At 41.2% G+C, this 23,545-nt stretch overlaps 1 protein-coding gene across 3 annotated transcripts in view; it reads left to right on the top strand.

Annotated features, from left to right (window-relative positions):
• Positions 1–756: 756 nt before the first annotated feature.
• The window catches only part of mtus2a (microtubule associated tumor suppressor candidate 2a), a 38,283-nt gene continuing 15,494 nt past the window's right edge, over positions 757–23,545 (top strand). For 2 of the 3 annotated variants that reach the window (XM_067494502.1, XM_067494504.1), the window contains exons 1-4: positions 757–895; positions 9,502–11,749; positions 13,197–13,455; positions 16,405–16,653. In XM_067494502.1, the coding sequence (XP_067350603.1) occupies positions 9,722–11,749; positions 13,197–13,455; positions 16,405–16,653 (2,536 nt within the window). In that variant the 5' untranslated portion in view covers positions 757–895; positions 9,502–9,721. Of the gene's footprint in view, positions 896–7,323; positions 8,412–9,501; positions 11,750–13,196; positions 13,456–16,404; positions 16,654–23,545 lie in introns of those variants that run through there. The other variant, XM_067494503.1, reaches the window with a different exon arrangement.

Genomic DNA, 23,545 nt, shown 5'->3' on the forward strand with positions numbered 1-23,545 from the left:
TCTTATTGCCATAAGTCATGTCATGTCACTTCATCATCAGTGCTTTCGCATTTTGTATCTCTGTTGTTCACTTTTCACCTTACATGACCAACTGCAGCTTGCTGAACACAATAGTTCATAATTGTCGCATCAGAAATATTGCTAAATAAATGTGCATTGTGGTGTCAGGTTCACACCTGTTGCCAATTAATAGTCCAGTATGAAATGGTTTCTAGGTCTCCGTTTAAATGGTAACAGTCTGACACCTGACCTCTGTGCGTTTCTAACAGACCAAATACACTCTCAGACAAAACAAACCGAAAATGGCTTGTTTTGTATAAGAAAGAACAGAGAGTCGATTCTGGCGCCATCTGTGGAAAGTGTGAGGAGAGATCCGACCCAGGGCTTTATTTCTCGTACCCTACTCCCAATCACACAAAAACACACATACACCTTTTCAGAATAGGTTTGTGTGTTTATGCGTAGAGTGGGGCAAATCATGTTCTAAGCGTCCTGTAATGTTAATGATGATTACGTCCTTTTTCTTTTCTCCATGTCCGGTAATCTGTGCCTGTCCCTCCTGGCGTTGTTGTTTATGATGACTTCTTCATATTTCAATTGACTTTTGGGTAAACTTCTCACCTGATCCAGCAGAGAGCGCAAATGTGTTGAAAATTGCCTGAGTGTGAGGGTGTTCAGCCAGGTGTCGGCTGCAGCATCAGCACCGCTCTTCCTCCTCCTCCTCCCCCCCCCCCCCCCCCCTCCTCTTCCCTCTTTCTGTCTGCAGCATCTTTCTCCATGAACTGTTTCTGCCACTCAGAGAGAGAGAGAGAGGTGGAAAGACACGCTTGTGCTTCGTCCAACTCCTGCATTTGATCGACATGATTCAATGAATCCACACTAGAGAGACGTGGAGGTGAGTCGCACAAACTGAAGCTCCCCGTGGCTATTTTTGCAACAATGCCTCTCAGAGCAGCATCAGTTTCTTGGAGAAGTGTCGCACGTATTTTTGTTTGCAGAGCTTGCGTCAGCTGCTGATTCGGTTCGCTCAGTAGTTTCAATAAAACGTGGATCTGGTTTTGTTGTGCTCAAAGGCCCGATGCGGCGCGTTTTCTGAGGCAATGTGGGACGTTTTGAAGCTTGTTTCTGCAAAAAGACATAACTAATGTGGAAGTTGGCCAGAGGGGACTGTAAGTGGAGCAGTGGGTTAAGGAGAGTGAGGTCAGACAGACGTGAGATGGATGGAGCAGGTCAAATCTCTGTCGCTGACTCCAACGATCAGACGTAGATTATCTGGGCTTTAAAACTGACTTCAGCTATGATGGACTGTGCAGAGAGTTTGAGAGCGAGTAAAGATTATTAGTTTTCTGTAATGTTAAATCAGACTTTTGATAATGTCAGATTTTGTATTCTGCTAATTCGTGGCAACAAGTTAAAAACAATGAAGAAATCTCAAGAATTGTGCAAATTGTTTTATTGGTTTATAGTGTTATAGTCCTATTATGATTAATACGACTCTGCTGTTTAATGTAAGTAGTTTTTGAAAAAGTAAATGTGAGGAAGTTGAAGTAAACATGATGTATCTGAGATAGTTGTTTAGTTTTGTAAAATGCTTCAGTTGTAATTCCGCTTGTTTCCTTTCTATGTCAATACAGGCACAATTTAGACTGAATACTCTTCCAGCTGCAAAGATAAAAAAAAAAAAACAACTCACTTCCTCTTTAGATTCTTCTGAGAACTTCTGTGCACAGCTTGAGAAACCCTGGTCACATTAGCATTTGTTAGCTTTTTGTGTGCTCTACTTACTTTCGTAACAATTCCCATGTCTTCAGCCTCACATTTACTCTGCTTAGAAGGATGAAAGGGGAGGAAATGCAGGAAGGGATGGATTAAATTGAGCTCAAATTGTGGGCATGTCTTTAACCCACAACTGTCTCTTGTTCTCACTAATTGATGATCAGGTTGTCCTTGAGACAATGGGGGGGTAGTTTCCCTGTCGTGTTATGGTGGAGCTTTTATTTTGTTTGCTTGTATGTGTCTCTAAAAAACTAATCTTTGCAACCATGTCCAAGTTTGTGTTGTTCAGGATTTGGCTGCCACATCCAAATATCTGTATGATTCTACCCTGTGACACTGTGCATGAAATATGTGTGGGAAGTGCTGTTTTAATGTTTAAGTGTGCAATGGTCCATTATCAATCCCAATATCACACTCTTCCCACATCTACAGATCCTCCAGTCCATTTTGCTAAACGCTGCCAATCCCTCCCAGTTGATGGGAAATGTTGAGGTTGACATGGCATCAAAGCAGGAGAGTGGAGCCTGTGGCCTTGGCTGTAGCTGCTGCTCTAGATGCTGATGGCTGTGTGATTGATTCATTTCATCTGACCTCTGCAATGTCAACTCTGGTAGAGATCAATTCAACAGATCTCTCCCGGGAAAGGCATTCACAGCAGTTAGTGTGTGTTCGTGTGTGTGTGTGTGTGTGTGTGTGTGTGTGTGTGTGTGTGTGTTTCTGCAGGTAAGGCGACAATTTGTCACAAAGCCCATCGGTGTATTGCACACCGGTGTGACCTTCAAAGGTCATTTTTATAGGACAGAACAGTGAGAAGAATAAAGAGGGAGCTGATAAGTGAGTGAGAGAAGAAAGAGGAAGAATTCCTCTCAATTTGCAAGTTGTTTTTTTATACTTGCATATCAGTCTTTTTCACTTTTGCCTGAACTAGATTTTTTTGATGGATATGCTAACGGACATCGATGTATAAATTGTGAATCTGTAAATGTACACAGTTGATACTGTGTCTAGAGAAAAGAGAGAAACTAGAAGAGTCTGAAGCTATTCTGTGACTGTTGTGATCTCTCTTAATAAAATAATGAGAAGGCTCCGCTCTGCTCAGTCTGAGGGTGTATATGTATCTGTGAATGTGTTCGCATGTGCGTGTCAATTCAGTGTGAATGAAGTGTCAACACACATGCAAACACGCGCTCTCAAATTCACACTGCCTTTGTCTGGAAGGTGGCAATGAGCTTGTTGTAGCTCCTCCCCTGCAGTCATAGGCAAACCATGCGAGGGTGAGCAGAGCGGCACGCCTCCACCGATCTCACACACAAACACACTCTGTCCCACGGTGAAGCGTTTTGTAACCTTTGTGTGTGTGCAGCCATTTACTTAAAGTGTGCAGTTTTATTGTTTTATACATTTCTGTTCCAGGTCATTTTATATTAATATTAGTCAGCGACATACAGCCACTATTAAGCAAATGGGTGTAAGTGTATGAATAAGCTGGAACCGTGCAGGTGTGAGAAGAGCTATAGTTAACTTGATTGCAAAAAAAAAACAGAAGCTGAGTTTACACCCTTGAATTTTTATGATACAGCATGATACAATAAACTCAGCATATGTAAATGCTTCAACAGAGCTGCTTCACTCTTTAATTTCCCAAAGGAGTTTTTTGCCCCAAACACAATCTCTCCCTCTCCCACTCTCATATATATATATATATATATATATATATATATATATATTTCTCAGTTCGTTCTATTCTTTGCTCACCTCTCACTGATCCTTTGCCAGTTCTCCCTCCCCCACCCCCGTGAGGTTTGCCACTTGCACACACACGCACACTCACACACACACACACACACATTACAGTGCAAACCTGAATCCCAAAATCCCCATTCTGTTCCACCCTCGTTGCTTTCTGCAGCATCATTTGTGTCTATTATTATATTATCCCTAAATATACAGAAATGAATCAGCCAGTCTAAGTTACTCTCAGGTCTTCTTTGTCTGGGCTGTCTTCACTTTGCCAGCTTTATGTCTGGTTGTATGTCTGAATATGTGTTAGTGGGAGCAATTTGGCAACTTCTCCATGGCCCCACTGATATTTACGCTGTCATCGCCGTCTACAACCGCTTTACGGTACCAGTGAACTCCTCTCCTCCTTTGTCCCCTCATACAATTTTGCCCACCAGCCATGCAAGAGTTAACATTTTCTCTCTGCGACAGGAGTGAGGGTGGTGGGTGGAGGGGCTTTGCTAATAACAATGCGGTGCTGCCAGCCATCAGCATGGACAGACAGCCGTTTTCTCCTCTCCTTCGTGCCACCTTGTCTGAATCTATGTTAGTCCATATTTTTACGGCAGGGTACAACAGACCAATGAACACAAGTCTCCCATCTCCCTTCTCCTCCTCATCCTCTCCTCCAGACTCTAATCATGTTACACTTTGTTTTATGTTTCAAATTATTTTTAAATACATTTTCCACTTTTCCCCACAAACTATACAGTATTTGCTTATGGGCTGAACGGAAACCATGTCTGATGTACTGGATAATCCGTCCAAGTACTTGCCCTTTACCATGCAAACAAATGAGGAGATATTAAATTTCAGTGCTTTTTGGTGAACGACCTCTGTTTTTCAAACCACATTTTCTTTTATTGAGAAGCTCCTTCTTTGTCTCTGCTCCCAGTGTAGTGACAGACCCTGCCTGTGTGTTTGTGTAGGTGCTACTCGTATTTCTTTGTGTAACTTTGCATGCACATGTGTGTATATAACTGTGTAGTTAAAGTTTCTCAGCCTCTGCACTTATAGTGGTTTTCGGATGTTTCATTCGTTTCCTTATTGTGTCTTTTTTGCTTTACAACAGAGAGAAAGACCTTGTGTTTGAACATGTGGCCGTGTGTGTGCATGGGTGTGTGTGTGTGTGTGTGTGTTTGGCCATTCTTCATATTGTTTCAGAGCTTCTTGTTAAATCCTATTACTGGCATATTGTGATTTTTCGCCAATTTCATACCAGGTGCCACCTGACTGTGAGCAATAGGGAAATAATTCAGTTTTTATTGTGGATGATCTGATTTCCCCATTCCCCATATTCACTTAACTATGACCACCCACTCTGACCTGAGATCCTGCAGAAATCCTGTTACAGTTCCCCTTGTGACATAGAGAGCTTCCCCTTGGGATACAGAAAGGCATCTGACCGTGTGTGTATGTGGGAGTGGAGTGGGATAGAAAGGCAGAAGCCAAGAGAGAGAGAATGGGGGATTATTTAGGAAGATGTAGTCCGCTGATTTGCCATCTCACCCTGCCCTCATTAACTCTGTCTTATTCAGGTGAAAAGGCAAATTGGGAAAGAGGAGAGGTGGAAGAAACAGAGACAAGACATGTAAGGATGTTTCAAAGAAAAGGGGGTGGGAGTCCCTAAAGGGGGTGGGAGTCCCTAAAGGGGAAAAGCTTAATTAAAAAACTGTTGTGAGTTTTATTGTGCTGCTATCAGAGGAGAAAACACAGTTAAAATGGAGCTCAGCGTTTGTTGCTTTTTGATGCACATCAAGCAACTGTTTCTGGACATTTCCCAACCCTGCTTCACTCTTCAGTCTGGCAATGCCTTTGCTGCTCATAGTGAGTCAGTGCTTCACACATAGCAACACTCAGGCACAGTTTAGTGAATCATCACTTGTGAAATTCTGTCTATTGTGTCGTCTGTGAAAATAGGGCGTTTAGCTTTTTTTACTGCTATTTCTGTCTTTTGAGAGGAGAAGCAATAGATGACTAAAACTTAGCTTATTTCTGAATAGACTTTCTCACTAAGTCTGATCCTGCTGGAGCGATTGTATGTGATTACAATGAATAAAAAGAAAGTGAAATGCTGTATTTTAGACCAGAGGATGATTGTTCTTGTGTGTGCTGCATCTGCTGGTTTATTTTTGACTGTGCAAAATAACCTGCTGAGGGTAGATTTTCACAAGTTTACACTCACACATACTTGAACACACACACACATCAATTTCAGCTACAATCCAGTCTTGAGAAGGTGTTCAAGGACATGCAAGGATGCTGTCAATAAAGATTAATTACATGCATGGAAAGACGCATAATGTTTAAAGTTTTGGAGCTAATATTCATTTTTAGTTTGGCTAAACTGCTTTGGAATGTAAAATGTGAATTCCATCTAATGAAGGTTAATGTTTAGCAGTCATATAAATTACAGCAACATACATGTCCTTACTCTGCCCATTTACATTCCCTCCCATTCTTTTGCTTCTGTTTAAGTGTGCAGGAATTCATATGTCCACAGAAGTGTGTGTGTGTGTGTGTGTGTGTCATTGGGGCTCCCCTGGGACCACAAAGCTATAAAACCTGTCTGCTTTTCAGTGGGGGAGGAGAGGTACAAAGCCAAAGTGCCAAAGACAAATGGTTTCTGTAATAGCCACATGTGCTCCTGGACCGACAACAAAGATGCTGAAGGGAAAGCATGTAGCATGCAATGTTGTGTGTGTCTGTGCAGCTGAGTGTGTGTACGCAGTGGTTTTCATATCATACTCTACACAATATTTTAGTCATTTTAAATGTACAGCATATACATATGAGTTTGGAGAATAAATTCCCATCCATTAATGTGAAATCTCGTTCTTTCTGCATCCATCAGCATGTCTCATCTCTCCCACATCATGTCTATGTCTCAGTCTTTCACCCACACAGACTGATTCCTGCTTACATTTAAAAAAAAAAAAGATGAGAAAGGCCTGTTTCTTTTCCATTTTGTAGTCTGCACTCTTTCATTTCCACTGACTTTCATTGGGTCATGTTCTCAGCTTGTCATTCCTCATTCTGAGAAGCGATTTCTGTGGTAAATACAACACGTTAGGTTAGGAGCATGTTGAAAGCCACAAATTCCAGCCTTTCACTTTAATTTGATCACTCTTAAGATATTGTCTCATCCTGCCCTATGCTTTTCTCACTTCAGCGATGGTGTCTGCATACCCACTTGCAGGGATGTAATTGCTCCTACAGCAGATGAGTAGTATGTACTTGCCTTTCACTCAGCTTTCTCTAGTACCTCATGTATTTTGGGGCGCATTGTGTGTGCTGCTGGATGGTTATATCCGTATCCAAGGTTGTGCATGGATGAGTGAGTTTGCAGGAAAATGCTTGCACAAGTGGTGTGTGTAAAAGCATAAAGCTGACCTTCAGAGCTTTCACCTTCTAACACTGACCTTTTTCCCTGATGGAAGGCGCAGGGGTCAAGATGCTTGTTCCCCATTTCCCAGAGATATGGTATTGTCATGACTACAGAAGTAGTACATTTTTGTTCTCAGGTCTTACCTCCTACTGTTTTCCCAGAGGAGTTCAGGCTGAGTAGTTAGTAGTAACTAGTGGGTCTCATCATCAGCTGAAACAAAGCAACCTTCATTACATATTCCCCTGCAGATCACCTCAGAGTGCATACATGCTGGAATAATTGTCCTCTCCAGCACATCCAGCTCAGTAAAACACCCTTAACAAAAAAGATGTTATAAGATGTTATTATTATCATTATCACATAAATGCACTGTATTTTTACACAGCAAATTTACCTGATGATGATGGTTCACAATTGTGTTTCCTCTGCTCAACAAGAGAAGCCATTATGATCAAAGATATTTTCTCACATTGCATGCATGTCAAATTAGGTGTAGTGGTGTTGGGAAACATCGGCTTCTTACCAACAATCACTCTCATGGCTTCTCTTTTACTTTCCACATTGAAATTGGCATGTCACCACAACTGGGCAGCCCAAGAGAAGAGAAGGCCTGACAATTTTTTTCTCTCATTTACTCAAAGGTTCAAAGATACACCTAATTTGTCATGCTTTTCATCATCCAGTCTTTTTATTTATATCAACAGCGTCTTGGTTGTCTTTTCGAATCATTGCTTAGGGTGTTGCCAGATCGTTTTTTTTGTGAGGTGACGTGCAGGCTTATTGTGCTTCAGCTCCTGTGACCAAGCTTAGCACACAGCTTCCCAAGACTGCTGTCATCAGCACAAGGTCCAGCACTACATCAGTGCTGTAATTGATCTGCCACCATGTCCTCTCAGAGACTTCTTTCACCCTCTAATACACACCCTCCGTCTCTTTCTCCCAGCTTCCCATCTCTTTCTTTACCAACACTTTAAAGCGCATGTGTGTGTGTGTTATAATTAGCTAATTATTTGATTTTGTGCACCAGTTAAGTGTGAAAATTAGCTGCACGCACAGAAGCAGAGTGCAGAAGAACCATATCGCTTCTGAGACTTATCCTATTGCCTTTCAACCACAACCAATTTGCGAAATGTTATCAGTAAGTGAATGCTGTTTTGACCAAAGTCTAGTATATTTGGGATCAATTAGTAAATGTTAAGTAAAACAATTGTTGTCACCATATTCAGCGCACTATGTTCTCTTCAGAAAACTCATATCCACACCTAAAGATAACCGAAAGAGTATACATTACTCATAAGTGTTTGCCTTTTTAGAGCATTTGTTCAGAACAAGCACTACAGCAGCACTGGAGCCTCATCAGATGCACCAGAGACAGTCAGAGCTGTGCTCACAGCAGCAGTTCTTCCACTTTTCACAGCCACAGGACACAGGAAGAAGGCACCTGCTAATAAGAGCAGTCCCTTCCACTGTACGTATAATTAGAGGGTGGGAGCTGTCTTTGAACGTGAAAATGGCTCAAATATTCAGGGTGAGGGTTTGAAGACATATGTTTGACCACCTAATGATGATTTTGATCTAAATATACAATATTCACTGCCTACATAGACAAGGATACTTTTACCTGGCAGTTTTGATAGGATGTGGTTGAAATATTGTCAGAGTCACTAAAGTAGAGTCATTGTTTAATCGTTTGGGGTTTTTATACCATCATCATCATTAAACCGTACTGCAAAGTGTCCTGCGCTGACACGGTGAGACAAAAGCTTCCGTTCGCCCTCCCTGCCATCTGCTCATCACAGTCAGTTACTTTGAAATGGTGTCAACTTAGATCAACACAAGCCTCTTTTTCAATCCTGTGTTCTGCAGCAAAGCGATTTTAAATGAAGCTTGAATTGTTGCTATGTACATTATGGTATTTGATCAGCCATGTGGGTTAGGGTTATGTCGGTGACACATAAGCACTTAAGTATATTATAAAGACACACTTGTGTGTTCTAGAAAATCAAAATGACGTGATCACATCTTTGTTACAGATGTCCTCACAATATCCTCATCTTTCCTTCTATATTTAAACCTCTCTTGAGGACAGAAGCTCATTACAAAATGCCTTGCATCCTTCCCTGTCTGTCTTGGCCTGCCTTCATCAGCCATCCCCAGGGTGATTCCTCCAGTGACATGCAAACAGTCTACTCTGAGCTGTCTTCCATTTATTAAGGATGTGGCTATGTGAATATTATTAGAACTTGAGTATATATAGACATGCATCACTTCACAATTTATACCTATATTAACATCTCTTAAAGTAAAATGTTTTGAGTGCCATCGACCATTGGTCATTTCTAGACCGTCACTTCCTGTTACACACATCTGTCTCATGATCATCCACTATTAGAAAGCACACAAGATTGTGGGCTATGCATACAGACATTGTTTTTACCTAGATGAGATTAAATATTAAAAATCTATCAAACATCATGAAAAACAGAATAGGATAAATGTGACTTTATTTCAGGTATATTTATTTGTCTTCTAACATTTTCCTTCATTTTATGTTTCAGATTGCACTGCCCTCCATCTCTCTGGAGAGCCATCAAATGCAACTTTGTTGAAGGGAAAAATATTTCCTGACATGACTTTTCTTCCCCGGAATACTCAACTCATAGGCCACCACCTTACAGACCCGGAAGAGGAGAGAAAGGGAGGGAAGAAACATACGTAACTCCATAGATGGCCTCAGCATCATCCACAGGTCTTTAAGTGTGTCATAAAAAATCCAACATGAGTATCCCAACAAGTCTCCAGGGAGTGAGGGTCAGTGTTGACCGCGAAGACAAGATTGGAAACAAAAACCAGTTCCCTAAGTCTGGTGATGATAATGCCAATCGACAATCTTCAATCGGAAATCAAGATGGGAGAGCACTGATAGAAGATATAGGATACAGCACAAACTCCATTCCTCCTTTGGTCTCTCAGAGTGAATCCCCAGACAGGTTAGTGATCTGGGGTTCTGAGCAACAATGCTTGGAGCCTGAGGTCAGAAAGTTTGGACTTGTGGAGTGTCAGGAGATACATACATTTATAGGAAACACAGATCAGGAAGCAGGGAATGAGCAGGAAGACGATGGAGGAAGTATAAGAGATGGAAAAGATGAGGGTCCCATGTCAATATCATCCAGTTCAACTGCCAGTTCGGCTTCGATTGGTGTAAGAAAAAATGACAATGACAGCAACAAAATGGAGAGCAGAATACAGAGGGGCGAAGAAGTGCAGAAAACAGTTGTCTGTCATAGTACAGAAGAACTAGACACATGTGTGACAGGCTCAATAGAGAAAGGGGACAGAGGCTCAGGCAGGGAGAGAAGGAAGGCAGGTCTGAAGGAGTCCAAGTCAGAGACAAATGTGTTTGTCTCCAGCCTCTCAGCCGTTGCCTTTAGTGGGAGCTTGTCGAGTGCTCTGGACAGTAGTGGAGAGGCACAATCTTTCATCTCTTTGGCCATTTCGAAGTCCAATGCCAACAACACTACCTCAGCAGACACCAGAAGAAGAGCAGTTCCTGTAGATGCCAACCACAACTCCCCACCATTGCATCCTGCAGAGAAACATGGCTCTCCGCAATATTGCGGCCAGCATCAGGGACAAGAGGAGGGAAGTCATTATAGAAATGGATTGTCCTCTGATGGCGGGCTGGGCCAAAGGAGAAGGGCTGGATTTGAGGAGAGGGTGTTGCCACCACGTCGGCAACAGCTCGTCAGACCTCTCTGTCAGACAGAGATGGGGAAAGCCAGTGGGTTACCAGAGTCTAGTGCTCATCGAGTCAAGACAGGGGAATCTACTTCCCCCAAGTCTTCTCCAGATCCCCACAATAATGGCTCAAACAGAAGGTTTACAACCAAATACTCTTTACGTGAACCATCTAATTTCTCCCACCTGTACAACACGTCTGCAGTCTCCATACAGGTCAATCAACAAGCCCAGAAGGAAGTTGCAGCTGTAGAAAAACAACCGTCTGCAACTGTTCCACATAGTTCCAGTCCCTCAAACCCTTCCACCTTAGAGAAAAGACCACAGACACAGCTCACATACAGAAGGAATTGTTCCAGTCCCAACAGGACCGGGGTTGACTCCAGGTCATCTACCCCACCCAACTCCCCTCTCAGGACACCCCAGGGCTCTCCACGCAAGCAACCCTCTATGTACCTTGTTTCCAGGAATGTCCCTGGAGTGGTTAGACACATCACGTCAGGATGCAACCCTGCTTTAACAACATCAGCTCAGGGCTATGGTAACAGTTGCTTAAGAGCACAGGTCAAAACTCTCATAAGCACAAGTGGAATCCCCAAAGTGCATCTTAACAGCCAGCAGAGCTCTCCCCACTCCAGCCCCAAACAGAGCTCCCCATCACCCACACTTAAGCCTAAAGGAGTTCGGCCTAAAATTATCACCTATGTCCGAAAGAATCCTTCGTTTAAGCCCCAGGCTGCTGATGGACCTTATCAGGTATCATCTCTACCATCTAGATTGTCAGCATACTCACACGATCAAACACCCACTTCCTTAAAAGACACCAATAAAGACCCTTCCAAGCCTGACACAGAAACCAGAGGAGCCCCAGTATTTGTTGCCTCCAATCCGCTCTATGACAAGTACCGGCAAGAGATGCAGGCAAACAACTTTCCTTCAGGTGTGCTGAGCAGGAGCATCAGGCCCCCTGGACACACAAACACTGTTCCCCCTGCACACACACACGGTCATACAGCACCTGCAAAATTGGGGAGCAAAGCAGAAAATTACAGGGCACCGCCTGATGTGAGTATTTATTGCTGTTGTTATCTCATTTCAGTAGCTCTTCCTTAAAAAAATCCAACTTGCAGCTTGCAATCTGTCGGATTTTAGCTGTGATCAGCAATCACAGTGCACTCACACAAACAGAGAGAAAGGACAGGAATAGAATTCAATTATGATGTAACCTCAATTAGTAGCAGTGAGTTGCGGTATGAAGTACAGTAGGTCATAACATTAGATTCAAAGACAGACTTTTCTTTTTGCTCTGTTCATTTAATTTTGCTCTGCATTAGTTTTCACACCCCACATCAGCAGGAATGAAAGTAGATTTTTATTTTAATCATTTTTTGTCCCCTGGGGTTCATGCTAATAGCGTGGAACCTGGGGTGGCCAATCAGAGTTTGGGGATGGCCACTGCCACCCCTGCCCCTCTCTGTCCCCACCCCCCACACCGCACTGACACTGTAGATTAGAGATCTCCTACATTTTATGCCTACTCTCACAAGAGCTGTTCATTTCTGCCTTGGAATGATTTTTTATTGATTCTGATTAAATTGCTTCATTTGGCATTCATATTCATATGCCATCAAAAACACCAGCATGTTGAAATAAATACTTAATGCACCGTGAAGAACAAAGCCCACAGGGACAAGACAGCTCTCAACGCTTCAAAGGGCACTTGCTCGTATGTTAGCATTTTGCGCACAGTGTAATGTCATTAGGAGACAACGCTTACTCTTGAATTATGCGGCTAATGTTAAACAGTTTAACACTACCATCAAGGATCTCAGTGTCCCTGCAGGTCGGGGGGATCCTGCAAAACATATAAGCTTGTGTTTCAAGTTTCCTACTTCAGTGGTCAGTATATGAAGCCTGCCGCACAGATCAAATGTGTAACAATCTGCAGTCATGCGAACAAAGAGAAAAATCAATGGTGGTTAATGCTAGTTATTGTATTTAATATGAGTCATATGTTATGTAATATGATCATGTGTTTCGGATAAAGAGGACATATAATTAGATTTTTGCTATTCGTGTACAGAGACAAAAGTTTTGTTTCTCAGCATTTCCACAATCTCAGGGCCGAAGAGCCTTTGTCTATAAACACATCATAGTGAAAGTGTATTACAGTGCAATCAGAAAGTATTCAGACCCACTTCAAGTTTTCCAATTTTATGTTGCACCCTCATTTTACAGTGGTTTAAACTATTTTTTTCACTGTATCTATACTTTCCCTAATCCCGTAACCTGTTATTGGAAACCATCTTTCCCATTTAGACGACACTTACGAAATCAGCTTTTCAGGGAAAGCAGACTGTAACCTGGTTATTTAAGTCAATGTAAATGCACTCGCTGTGAGAAACAAGATTCTCTGATCGGATGAAACTAAGATTGAAAATGCTGCATGTATCAATAAAGTAACAACGCCGCATTTTGTAAAATGCTTACATGTTACAATCCGCATTTCTAGATGGGACGAGCTGCCGGCTTTAAAGCAAGTCCTCCAGAGGACTTGCTGCAGCCTCAGACAGCTGCTCAGGCGGGAGGAAGTGGCAGTCTGCTGCGCTCTGGCAGAGGTCTTCGCCTAGGCCTGGGAGCCGTCACCAGGACAACTAGAGGATCGTCCAAAGGTAGAGGACCTGGTCAAAGTCCGAGGTCTTCTCTGGTTTTTAGCCAGCCAGTCCAACCAGTCACGCCAGCGACTAATCAGAAAAGTGAAGACAGCACAGGTAAATAAAGCATTTCCTCACATTAAGTTTACATTTCCCGATAGAAAGCAGCTTGAATGCCAGATGGAGACGGTGTCTTTTGGGCTCGAGTATGAGTCAGATTTAATTTCAGCAACCTAAAATTTGACACACTCGAGAGCTACCTTATCTTTCTTCTTCTTTGTAGCGATGAGCGGTTGTGGGACTGTTTCCCCTTCAAATTGGCCTGAGATGAAGGCAGCTCATTAAAATGCGATCTCCGAGATTAATTTTGGTTGATGTGATTGGAGGGTTTTAAGAAATACTCTGAGGGGACTTCTTCTGCCCCAGAACTCTGCCATCTACAAAACATAATAAATAAATAAAAGCTTCCTCACACTCTCTCTTCTCACACAGCAAATTTCTAATTCAGATGATTCAGATACCACCTGCTGAAGCCAGATTCACATTACAGCTTGACTGTTGCTGCAATATCGAAGTATGAAATTTGCTCATCACCCTGCACTCCGCTGGAAGGGTCTAGCATTTCCATGCATATTTGATCGGCTCGCTCCCCGATTGGAGGAACCCATACACACAGTAAAGATGCGGAGACATACATGTGCATATCTACATGCACGGGCACACGCATGTTCAAAAATGGCAGACATAGAATTGCTCAGCATAGTGTTGTGATGTGCCAGGCTTCCTGCTGCTCTGCCCTTTGGGAACCACAGACTTTGAAGTGCAAAGCAATTAACACTTTAGTAACATTGGTATTGTCGTGCTCAAATCATCTCTTATCTCTGCTGTATCCTGCTCCACAATAAATACGTTAGTTAACACACTGAGATATACTGTATTTACTACGTGTAGCAATGGTCTTTTTAAGTGTATATCAGGGTCTTTGTCTGTGCATGAGACTGAGAATCTTCTGTTGTTTATATTTTTCATTCATTTAATGGTGAAATCCTTACTATGATCTTTAACAGTTTTCAACAGTTATTTTTCTCATTTTTAATCACAGGTTTTTCCCCTTTTGTGAAGAGAAATGTCTCTGTCTTGCATATGTTGTAGTGTACACATTAGTAATTATACTGTGTAGCTGTTGTATAGCTGTCAAACTACTGTAACTACTCACATGATTTATGTGTGGGATTTACCATCTGAAATGTCATGATAATGAGAACCATAACCTCATGTGCCAGAACATTTGTTCGGAATCTTCTGTAACTTTTCCCCTTTGAGAGCCTTGTCTTCCCTGCGCTGGGCTCTGGTAGTTCGCTCAAAGGTCTCATTTAATAAAATGAAGTTTAATCCCTTGTGGAACAAATCCATCCATGTTGTTGCAGCTCACGTTGACCTGTAATTAAAGCTGCCGGTGAGAATTTTGAAATAATAAAGTAAGTAAGTGTAAGAGAGACTTAACATAGAGACAAACAACAAAGATGATTAAGGGACTCAAAGGTAGAATATGGTGATGTTGAAAGGGTCTCACGCTGGAGATTTTTCTTCTTCTCTTTGTCTCATTTACAAAGTTTGCATTCTCCCGTGTCCTTTTTTTTTTTATTTTTTACCATGTGTTGATGTGGTTCTGACATTGGAGCATGGTCTAGAGCACACAGCTCTGCTAAGTGGAGAGGAAAGGAGGGCGGCCTACTATGCCTTATCTCTGCAGCCAGCAGGGGGATAATGCTCTTCTTCTGCCCAGGATCTAGACCTTGCACTGAACGCTGGCGTAGCCAAGATGGGGCTTCAATCCAAGGCCAAGGGATTTGCCCATTGCCACAGTGTGTATGTGTGTGTACATCCTTGGCTGTTCACGTCTCCACACTTTATCTGTTGTGCTTTTGGAAAGTAGATTACCAAGAATTGAACAATTTCTCTTCATTTTTCACTGACAGATGCTGCCGTGGTGTATACTGTGTGATTTATCATCACATCCTTGCCTCAATTTCACGACTTTTCACTCTCTTCTTCTTAACAGATGTTTTTTTAATTTCTCAATTTTTTTTTCTTTTGTTGAGTCCAATGTTCCTTAAAGCCCTCTTTTCTGGTTTAAAAGCGTGACACCTGCATGGTACATAAGGTCTAGAGCATTTCTAAGGTTTAGGTACCGTAAATACAGTCAAAATCACTGTAACACTTACAATCTATAAGACCTATAATAAGAATTGATCATAATAATTTCATGTAATTTGTAACACACAAGTAATGTTTTTATTTTATTTTGCAGGCTTCTTGATATCAAATGGTGCACACAAACCGACCTCCAAAATCAAAGAACACCTTTTAATTATGTCAAGTGTGGTGTCTATCTGGTGTCCGCAAATTAATAGGCTTTATGCATCAAACATTTAACTTGCACTAAGACAATTACTTGTGAGTCTGACCAGGAGGTGTCATGAAACTGCTGTTCGGTGTGATGAGCTGCTCACAACAACTTGAAGAACGTTGGATTCTTCAGTGATTAAACAATGTGCTTTCCACGATGCACCTGGTTTCTTACTACAGTTATATGCTTCATCATGAAATTTGTAAAACGATTTGCACTGGACAGGCTCTTAATGCCTGGGAGGTGTGGAGGTGTTTCAGGAAAATAGGACCCAGTGTAGAAAAGAGGTAAATGACCAGCGGCTGTTAGCAGGTTGCTGTTTAAATTTTTTCACTTGCTTTAGTGTCTGGACTCACAACACAAACAACTTCCTAGTAGCCACTGAGACACTGAATGATGAATGGTTCATCTCATTCTTAACCTCTTGCAATTATTGTGCTTGTATGTGAGCAGCATTGTGACTCAAAGATAAACACAAAATTCTTGCATCCTTTTGATGTTGTGCTTTCAGTGCATATGTGCACCAATGTAATTCTAATTACCAAGTAAGATAAAACCCTAGGAAGTATGTCTTTTTCGTGTATTTACAGAATATTACAAAATAATAAACACAAAACTAATTTGACTTTATTCTTCGTTTTGTACTTTTCTATCAGATGACCAGGTTTTCACCCATTCTACTCCGGCTCCAGCAACAGCAGCAGCCCAGCCTCAGGCCACAGCCTCCAGGTCTCTTCTGCCCAAAGCAAACCAATCTGGCCTGCGACCCCCGGGCTTCAGCTCCAGTCGACTCCCTGCAGGTCGCTTGGCAGCCTTTGGCTTCGTCAGGAGCTCCAGCGTGTCCTCCGTCTCGTCAGCTCACTCCGCTGAGAGCACCCAGAGTGACCCCTGCAGGACCGCTCACCGTGAGTCCAATCGTCAAACAAACCTGTTGACATCCTGTGCTACCATATGTGAGACAACATTCTAATCTCTGTCTATTAAGTTCAACACTTTCTTTTTCTGTAGACAATGAGTAAACTCTTATCATCTCCACACAGTTTTTCCTGCCTAATTCTACATATTCCCTCATGAATAGAGTTTGCATAATCAGCCCCCTCCCACATTCATTATGTTACAGTTTCCTCTCTCTTCCAGAGCTCCACCCCACTTTATTCTACAATCTGTATTTTCATACACAAGATCTATGTGATGAACAACTTTGGAGCTGGGGTTTTGACAAACACATTTTATATAACAATCTGGGAAACAGTGTAATGTTTATTGAGACTTAAGAGAAGTAGAAAATATATGAATGTGTTTATTTTATTGCTTGTTTTTTCTAAGATTGGCTGTACTCCCCTTACTCCTAACAGGATTTTACAGTAGCTAGGAATATGCTGCAAATTCAGTCAAGTTTACCAAAAATGTACATATTCTGTAAATGACTTCCATTTTCACAGTCATGAGAACTAAAGGAATCCTTCCAGTTGTGATTGCGATGGTGCTTGACAGGCTGCTTGGTTAGTTGGCTAAATTTGTGGTAGCTGCATGAGTTTTTAATGTGACCTACATAGGGAAGCTTGCTCTTCTTCTCCCAGTTACAGTTGACGTAAGCACCTCCACTCCCATGAACATCAGGCCCCATGTTATGTCATCATTCCTTTCTATCATCTCCCCCTTTAGTACTTTTTATCCTTCTTTTCTCTCTGTCACTTGTTGAGAATGACTACAAACTGTGTGGTAATGTGAGAGAAGCACCTACCTAAATCCCTTGGGCCTCAAGAGCACAGCATGCTTATTTTTTAAGTGGCACAAAAGGGATGTTTATACATATTCTTTTTAATAAAAAGCTTGTCATATCTGATAGCTTTTAACAGTGGTTTCCACATGTTTGGGCAGAAACATCATAAGCGAAGAAGAAAAAAAACAGTGTATAATAGAACAGTAATAAGCCAAAGCTCCTATGCCACCACCTGCCAGTTACAGCTGCATATTTTGATTTTTCTATTTCTTCTATTTTGGTTTGCTATCAGAGACAATTGCAAGAGATACAACAATATTGAATTTTGCCTTTTCATATTCTCCAGAATATAGCTTCACTGGTTCAGCTATCAGCTATCAATATCATGCATCAATGAAATGAGATGTAAACAAGAGTAAAGGCTCTGCTCCACCAGCCTGTTCCAAACTCACAGGATCATTCTCTGCAACACTCATTGTTGATTGGAAAAGTGCATCCATTAAATCCTATAAACAAATATACACAACACAACAATCACTTACTTGTTTGTGTATTATGTTGGAAGCATCTGCCAATAGAAATGTGTACATTTGCTCCATAATTCACTGCTTGTAGTTTGTAAACCAGTTTACAAATATTACACCAGTAAACACACACACACACACACACACACACAAATTGCCTCCTCACAAAGGACAGGAACACCTGCTAGTAGAGCGATAAAGACAGAAGTTTTTAAAAGTAGTGCCTGCAGCAGATTGCTCCTCGTGCTGCTGTTGAGCTGCTGCTGCTCAGAGCGAGGTGACACTGAAATGGAATCAAGGATGGTAGACATGAGCAGCACAAGACTGAGGTCCTTTGATGCTCATTGTGTGTGTATGTTCGGTGTGTGTGTGTGAGAGAGAGAGGCAAGATGGGGGAGCAGGAACATTTACCTCCACTTTTGACTCTGTGTGGTGATTGTGACCTTTAGCTGTGAGGCATTTGAGCTGCTCTGCTCTGTTTGAACCTTCCAGACTAAACTGGGCTTGGGTGTAGATTCTGCTCTGTCTCTCCGGCTCTAACCAGAAGGTTGTCTTCTGTTTTTTTTCATGTCTAACCTTTAGACTGGAATTCGGTGTAACATTCAGACTTCGCACAGCCTTTTCTGGAACCGGATTCAGTTGTCATGTCCATTACGACTGGTCCCTACAAAACCATTGCTGCATTAAAAACATGTCAGAAACATTAGTCAGAGCGTTAACCTCAAAGTTTAGTAAGGGCAATTTTAAAAGGCTTACAATAAAGTCTGACATTTCATTCAAAGATAAGACCTTCTCTGATTAGAATTTCACATACTGCCAGTTTCACCCATTCTGCTGAATGCTGCATTCTGAATTCTTAGACCCAAGGAAATATGTGAAATATTAGTGCATGTTGCCCAAACCTTTGTAGACTAATGCCGTGATTTGCGGTAAGATGGCGACAGAAAAGTAAATACTCAGTCATATGAGGGGTCAACATGTTCACTTTCAATTTTAAGGGCTCTAAATCTATCTTTATTGTGGATGTGGCTATACACGTTTGCAAGTGCAGAAAGTCTGTTTGCATTATTTTTCATCTATCACAGTGGGATTTATGCCCTCGCGCTCCATGCTCTGGCTTGGATCAAAATCAAAGAACAGCCAGGCTGCCAGATGAGTTCTCACACATCTTTCCATCAAGAATTGTCTAGGGGGCTGCAGCAACCCAGTATCTCCTTCTTCTAACAGAGAGAAAAGACCAGGGTCCGTTGCTTGTTTTCCCCATTGATCAGCAAGCAAAACGGACAATATTAGGGCTCTGGATAATGTGGATTGGACAAATCCTTAAAGAATAGCAGGATAGGGGGGAAAAAAGGGGGGGAAGACTACAGGAGTCCTACTAAAGTAGGTTAGAGGAAAATCCCCTGAGTTTAAACTCCCTATTGTTGTAGCTCGTCAACCTGCTCTGATCAATGGGGTGTGTGCAGAAGCACCTTATATGTCTGCATACTGTGTATCTGAAAAACGAGGTAGAGAAAAAGATATATTTGGCCTTAGAGAAAATATGATTTGCACAGACAGTAATTCATATTCCTGATATTTAAAAAAAAAACCCTGGAGTTGAATGGAAGGTTGTTAGCAGCATCACTATCCAGAGATGGCCTAGTTACATGAGATAATTCATAGAATGCACTGTCAAACATTTTAATAAGTTTTTTTTTTGGTAGAGTACAGAAGGAGTATTTATATGTTTATATAGTTTGTAATATTTCTACAAAATGTAGACTCTTTCTCCTTTGGATTTTCACTGCTGTGAAGACCACAAATCATTTAATTTCTCTTTATTGGAATGGAGGTAGAAAAATGCTTAAGTTCTGATACAGACTCTTTGATAAAATTATAGTTTTCATTTTAAAGTCAAATGAAAGCGGTGAAAGCGTGAAAAGTGAAAGCGGTCAAATACACAGAACTAGACGGAGGAAACATGAACTGAGCAAAAAAAAACTGTCAAGACCAAACTGAGCTCATGAGCTAAACAAAGGGATACTGGCTGATCAGGTCATTTTGAAACAAATGTTTACAAGACAAGTATTTCTGACTCCACAATAAATCGAACAGAACAGGATAATTAGTCTGTGCTTTCACAAAACTTATATCATTTTCTACAGAGCTCTTGAGCTTGTCCTTTGTGTCTGCATTTAACCACACTTAATATATTTTGACACATTAAGGTGTGGGGATCATACGTGTAACTTAAAAGATGAAAACAGCTTCATTAAAATAAGACATATAGACAAAATAATGTGTAGTAGGAAACCAAACTCTGTTTATTGTAACCAGATTGACTCCAAATGCAAATAACTAAACATGGGACAGTAGAGTAAGTGAGTGTGAGTAAACCGGTACTGTGTTATCACACACCATCCACCATGGTGACATTTAATTAAATAGATGGTTTGGTTTTATAAGATTCTCTATACCAGTTTGCAGGTCTGCAGTCACGTATGTGTGTTTTAGTGTAACCTCTGCGATGCTGTAAGTCACTTTACATGACATTGATCAGTTATAAACACAATACTCCCTTTATCTCAGTCATTCAGGTGTGTGTGTTAAAGAGAAAACATCTGTGCATGTAAGATTCATAGCGGATGCATTTTGGTTCCATTGTGATCAACAGAGTTTGTTACATAGCAAGGGGAGAACCCAGCAGAAGGAAGCTGATGAAGCCTCAGGAAACTCAGTTGCCAAGACAAACGCTATTGTCACCCCCATCCATCTTCAGTATAGATGATAATAACATTATGGTGGAAATCAAATGAATAAAAGGAAGAACTGTGGAGACAGCACAGGAGAGACAAAGGAAATGCAGAAATGCAGAGAGAGGGAAATGCAGAAAAGAGTACATTCAGTGAGGAGAGGGGAGAGCGGAAGGGAGAATCTGAAAGGAAAAAAGGGCAAAGGGAAAGAGAGAAGCATGGAGAGGTTGGCGCAGGGAGGAGAGTGGATATCTTATGCCATCAGATGCCAGATCTGGTCTGTGACTCATGTTAGCTCACTGTGAACAGATGGTTTCTATGATGCATGTGCACTACAGACGTGTGTATATACACATACGCTCAAACACACACTAGCCGAGCAGCAAATTAGATGGGCCAATTAGATATGGCTGCCGTTCTACAGCTGAGGAGAGAAAAGCTAACATGGCAGTGGTGCAGTGAAACATCAGAGCTGTGACACTGACGATGGGCTCAGTGAGCCTGTTCATTAGCTGATGAACCCCCAGCGTATTTCATCCAGCTCCATGTTAATCACTGTTGTGAGCTAAACTAACTGACAAAAACACAGGGAATATGAAATAAGGAGCATCAAACTGAGATCCACAATTTATGTCATCTGTAACTCTGCACCATGACTAAGTCGTATGTTTGTTTCTGAAATAATTTACACAACATGTTTGCTCCCACTGCCCAACCCTCATCTTGCTAAACTGCTAATATTTTGTCCTTCCACGTGCTTTTCACCGTACAGTAGCTGCTTCTCTGTCTGCTGTTTTCTATAGCAGAGAATGAAAAAGACTTGATTATGCTGTTGATATTGGCTTAATTATTTATATATTTACAAATTGCATAATTAGGTGTCAGTTCAATAGCATTGGATTTGATTATTAAACCTCCGTCTAGTTCATTTGCTTTGTTTTCTTTCGTTTTTGTCTCTGATCCATTTTTAAGACTTCTTACAAAGCAACTGAAGCAAACTTCAGCTTCAGCGTCCTCATTTGGCCAAATCCAAATCCATCAATTTATCTTGTGTTCAAAGCCTTTCTTTCTTTCTTCATACTGCCTGGCAGTATGTGAGTCCTGCTGGACCTTTATGCAGAAAATATGTTTATCCCTAGGACTCTTTACCTGTTGCTACCTGAACCTTTACTTTCCCATCACCTGGATCCTGACAGAACACAGGACACCCATGGTTTCTGCTCCCATGTAATAATGTAATCTATCTCTCAGCCCACAGCTCCGGTCCGTCTCTGCAGGGCCACGACTTTGGGCTTTATGTATGCAGCATTAACCTTAACCTTCACGCACAGATGCAATTTGCATGATTTGCATATTCAGACATTTTTGTTCAAATTACACAGTTTGACAGCTGCTATAAAGTTTTTGGAGTGAAGATTTTGTTTCTTTAAAAATAATAACTTCATAACTTTTAATAACAAAATTCTGAATCTAAGTCCTTGTCACAAATTGTTGTTGCCAAAAATACATCCATTCACATGCAAATCAAGTTCAAAATGTCGTGCTATAGTGTAATTTATCACATTATGTTGTTGTAAAACTTAACTGTATTGTGTATTTTGCTTCTACCATACATTGATAAAATCACATAACACTATAGTTAAATGTCCTCACTAAAATTATTTTCCATCAAAACGCAGTTACAGAGAAATTTCAACGTGTTACACTAACACACTGTATCTGTAGCATCCCTGCAGTTAGCTTCCTTGAGGTCAGTCCCAATTTGTTTTTCTCCTTTTGTCAGTAGCCTTTAACCCTGTCCCTGTTCTCTCTCCCAGGCATTAAACAGCAGCACTGAGTCTGGACACATTGGACACACTGTCCTCAGGCACCAGAAGCTATGTGCATATTCTCTAGCAACTTGGTGTGGTGTTACTCATCAGCGTGTGTAACAGATGTCTTTTGACAAACACGAATTTGTAATTTGTTTTAAAAATAAGAATTTTAAATTCTAACAAAACATTTTTGTTGGGCTCTATTCATTTTCGCATGGTTCACATGGCAAACAGTAGCCTGTACTTCTGACAGGCACTGATGAATATAACTTCAAGCTACTCAGTGGTGCTAAATGAAGTTGACATTTGTCTGTGAGAACATGTCGTCTAACTAAAAACCCAAAAACGATATACAAATACACGTAAAATAATGGGCAGTGCATAGGCAGTTCTTCATGTGGCAAACATTATTTTAGTTAGTGTTGGTTTTCTGGTATGCAGATGAGTAGTTTTCTCAGTTTGAAGTTACATGCAAAGGGAGCTTGTGTAAAGCTCCATGTAATATATAATAAAACAAAACACTCCTAAAAGGGACCCTGACTGAAGAAACATCTGTACACACATGAAATAATACAAGGCAAGCAAACCGCTGTCTGTGCAAATAGCAAGTTCATATAGTTCAGTATTATTTCATTTTATTTATTTAACCATACGTCGTCATACCATCCACAGCAAACTGATCCATAATTACAGATGTTAAACAAGCACTAGAAAGAAATTCAGTATAGTTTCTCGTGTGTTTTTGTACTGCACTTTCAAATTTCTATTATTTTTTTATTATGGTTTTTCACATCATATGTGAAAAATGGGGCTTACATTTTAATGCAAGAAAATGATCAACTTATGTTATTCCTCAAACATCGCAAGCTAAAGGTTTTGCCTATTTCAAAGCGACTAAACATGTTTGAAGAATGAGACCTATTTCTTTAGCAGCTCCAGCTGTGTGGTGGGTCCATTTGAGCAGCAAATGCGTCAGCTTGAGTGTCTGGATAGGCCAGCAG

This window comes from Channa argus, chromosome 24, assembly GCF_033026475.1.
Source record: "Channa argus isolate prfri chromosome 24, Channa argus male v1.0, whole genome shotgun sequence".
Taxonomy (NCBI): domain Eukaryota; kingdom Metazoa; phylum Chordata; class Actinopteri; order Anabantiformes; family Channidae; genus Channa; species Channa argus.